Genomic DNA, 3,762 nt, shown 5'->3' on the forward strand with positions numbered 1-3,762 from the left:
GCGCGTGGCGCGCGCGTTCGTCTCGTGTATGCGCCGACGCAAATCAGGCTCAAAACTGAGTTATGGGTCGGCAGGCGGACAAAAAGTGAACACGCGTCCGTTCGGATTCGTGACTTTTCTGTCCGCCGCGAACCAAATGGACGCCGCGTGGAAGAAATGGGTCGCGGCATTGGAGTTGCTGCAAGGACTAGATGTGCACTTCACTCGAAATGAAAAGGAGAAAAAAAAAAGATTGCACTCTCCTTGACGAGTCTGTGGCCACGCCTCCCGTCCCGCCACCGGGAAACCCATCTCCACCGCATCGGTCCGCTTGCTCTTGCTCGGCATCCGCGGCCTGCCTTGCTCTCGGACAGGGTTTCGCCGCGTACACCTAGCCATGGCCGCCTCGCTACCACGCCTCTCCCTCCCGCCGACGGCCGCTCTCCCTGCCGTCACCTCCTCTCGCTACCGCCCCGACCTCGCCCCCGTCCCCAACCGCCGCCGCCTCGGCCTCCGTCTCCACCGCTCCCCGGTGGTACCTGCAGCCGCCGCGAGCTCGCCGTCCCTTCTGTCTTCTTCACCGCAACCAGGGTCGGGTATCGGTGATGCCCTCGGTGGCGTCGCCATCTTCTCCGCGGCCACCGGCGAGCCCGTCCTGATCAGGGATCTGTGGGACCAAAACGAGGTAGAGATGCAGATGCTCACCCTTTTCTCCGATTAGCTTAGTCTTTGTCTTATGAGGGGATGTAGCATAGGAAATCTTGTATGTAGTTTGAGGTTCAGGTTTGCAACTCAGAGGTTCTTCTCAGAATAAGGGGCATCCATTTGTTGCTTTGCTTCCTTCTGTAGGTCGAAACACTAAATCCCATTTTAGCTATGAAATCATTTGATTACGCTATGAATTGATGCGGTACATAACTAAATTGGTGGAGTAATTCGCTGCTTGTGCAGGGAATGGCTGTCGTCGCGTTGCTAAGGCATTTCGGATGTCCTTGCTGGTAAGAGAGATAGCCCCCCCTCCTTCTGTAGATGAATTTGTTGACCTGGATATAGTTTGTGCGTGTTGGTTTGATTTCTTTTTCTGAGCTAATCATCAACTCTACCTGTGACCGTGTCCTCTGCAGCTGGGAGTTAGCCTTGACGTTGAAAGACGCGAAAGAAAGATTTGATTCTGCTGGCGTCAAACTAATTGCTGTTGGTGTTGGCACTCCTGATAAAGCCCGTATTCTTGCTGAGCGTGTATGTATTACATTTCTATTTATAGCATATCTCGTACCCTCTCAGCACGCACTGCGAACTTTGGTGATCATCTATGATCTTATTGTAGACACAGATTTTTTATCATTTGAGCTTCAACTTTTTGAGGGTATTCACCCACCAATAATTGCAATAGATCATTGCATAATTGCACAATCCTGCTGATGTTTTAATCTAACTTATTAACCTCGTGTGGGACTTGCTAAACAATGGATGTCTTAAAACCCCAATTGTTCATATATGTTGTATTTCCTGGTCATATTTGGATATTTTCAGTCCTAAGTAACTTTGTTAAAATATGTTTAATGCAGTTGCCCTTTCCATTGGATTACCTCTATGCTGATCCTGAGCGCAAGGTACTAATTTGCATGCTCATGCCTTAATGTACCTACTGGATATTGCTATACTGTATGGGCACATCATATACTGCTCGCATTTACATTATATCTGTTAAACGTGTTAACATCTCCTAGCCATTGGCTGCATTGTACTAAGTCCTAGCAGGATTGGTCCCATAGAAATGTGACTATTTTGGACAAAGAGTGTTGGAAATTATCTTATTTTTGGGCCAGCGATCATGAGAATATGTAATTATAAGTTCTTCTATTGGAAATGGTCCTTGTTGCTACTGTGGTTCTCCTTGATAAGTCTATGTATACATTGTGCTCGTTTCTTCAAACTTACATGCAGCCATGTAGATAGGTAAATGAGATAGACACATGGATATATGGTATTTGGTACATGAGGATCAATCATCTGAGGATTGGAAATTACATAATCAAAGAAAACCATTTTACTTACTCCTTTCGTAAGTGCATGACTTCCATTTACCTTTTTCAGGCTTATGATCTCTTGGGCCTATATTTTGGTGTTGGGCGCACATTCTTCAACCCAGCCAGTGTAAGCATCATTTTATAGCAGTGATGTTTTATTTGTATAGTTGTTTTATCATGAAAGTTGCGTGGAAGACATTCCTGAACAAGAACACATTTCTTTGAAGGTGAAAGTATTTTCTCGGTTTGATTCCCTCAAGGAGGCGACAAAGAACTATACAATCGAAGCCACCCCAGATGACAGGCCAAGTGTCCTGCAACAGGTTAGATCATTTACCCATAATCAACTGCTTCTGCAACTACTATCTGAACTTCATTAAAGATTTTACAGAGTCTTCTTGATCGATGGAACCGCATTTTTGTTTGCTATATTCGTTAGGGTGGAATGTTCGTGTTCAAAGGGAAAGAACTGTTATATGCAAGGAAGGATGAGGGCACAGGGGATCATGCACCATTAGATGATGTCCTGAACATCTGCTGTAAAGTTCCAGTAGCCTGATGTCGAATCCTACAAATAGGTATGCCTGATCTCTTGCTTTTATTCCCATCCTAACACACAACAATGCCAAATTAAGTGTTCTTTTTTGGTTGTTGTAAAGAGTACTTTCAAAAAAAAAAATAGTGTCAGCGTAGAGTCCGTTCTTACTGCATAACCTTACTGCGCAGGCGCTTCTCGTAGAGACATTTCATAAGCTTGGCATCAGATGACTTTCGAGATACTGGATCCTGATGTAAGGGTAGCATCCGCCCCATGTACATGTATTAGGCTTTGTTCGGTTACACCCTGTCCCAAGGCGATTGGAGGGGATTTGGGGGGAATTTGACTTGTATGGGATATAATTCTCTTCAATCCCTGCCAAACCCCTGTCAATTGAACGCAGCTTTAAGATTTTTGACAAACTTTCTAGCAGGGTTGGGTTTTGGTAGATATGCATAACTAATTATAAACACTGCACAGTGAGCTAAAAGGGTTGGTTTTTTGTAGATATACGTTATCTTCAGCATGTGTATTGGGCTTTATCAATTTAAAGCCGGGTGTTTCTTGGTCGTATTTCCACAAGTGTCCAATTTCTTGTACAGAATGCTGCATACCTGGCTACCTGGACATCATGCAATTGGGCTGTACTAATATCAAGGAGGGCAAATGCTACACAAGATCTCCAATGGTCAAAACCCCAGTCTCTGACCCACCCACCGCGTGGAGACCAAGGAAGCTGCTATGTTGGAAGCCTTTTTTTGGGGGTCACACTGGAGCCCTCCAGGGAGGTTGATGGCTTCAAAAGCCTTTTTGGAGTTACATCTTGACACTTTTTTGTTTGTTTAAAAATGAGGTTGGAAACCCCGGCCTCTGCATCAAACGATGCATACAATCATCTTTATTAATTATTTAAGAAATGTTGACAAGAAAATACATCAAACCATTCGAAGCCGTCACTCACACCTACAAACTTGATAATGTGGAGTGCTCTCACTCCCCTTATCTAAAACTAGTGTCGTCGCTGATCCATCCACATAACGTATCGGAACCAATGGTCGGTGCAGTATACCTAAAGCATACATCACATGCACATGTTTTAGAAATTGTCATCATCCATCATCATCGAATTGCTGACACGTCTTCAGGAGAGAGATCCGCATCATCTTTGCCAGTTCGGCCATCCGTCGGCGCCCAACAGCCAACAACGCCACCTCC

General features: G+C 45.1%; 1 protein-coding gene across 5 annotated transcripts; it reads left to right on the forward strand.

Annotated features, from left to right (window-relative positions):
- The first annotated feature begins 240 nt into the window (after nt 1-240).
- Nucleotides 241-3,480, forward strand: LOC123090964 (thioredoxin-like protein AAED1, chloroplastic). 5 transcript variants are annotated; one of them, XR_006442682.1, is made up of 9 exons: nt 242-664; nt 931-977; nt 1,104-1,218; nt 1,548-1,592; nt 2,077-2,136; nt 2,237-2,332; nt 2,449-2,587; nt 2,736-2,800; nt 3,055-3,480. XR_006442682.1 is itself a non-coding variant. In XM_044512339.1 (8 exons), the coding sequence occupies exons 1-7, from the start codon at nt 377-379 to the stop codon at nt 2,566-2,568; spliced, it is 771 nt and encodes a 256-aa protein (XP_044368274.1). In that variant the 5' UTR covers nt 241-376; the 3' UTR covers nt 2,569-2,587; nt 3,055-3,480. The 5 variants fall into 5 exon arrangements, 3 of the variants coding, with proteins under 3 accessions (XP_044368274.1, XP_044368273.1, XP_044368272.1); XR_006442681.1 differs by having other exon boundaries at nt 3,150-3,480; XM_044512339.1 differs by lacking the exon at nt 2,736-2,800 and having other exon boundaries at nt 241-664.
- The last annotated feature ends 282 nt before the right edge of the window (nt 3,481-3,762 follow it).

Source organism: Triticum aestivum, chromosome 4B (assembly GCF_018294505.1).
Source record: "Triticum aestivum cultivar Chinese Spring chromosome 4B, IWGSC CS RefSeq v2.1, whole genome shotgun sequence".
Classification (NCBI taxonomy): domain Eukaryota; kingdom Viridiplantae; phylum Streptophyta; class Magnoliopsida; order Poales; family Poaceae; genus Triticum; species Triticum aestivum.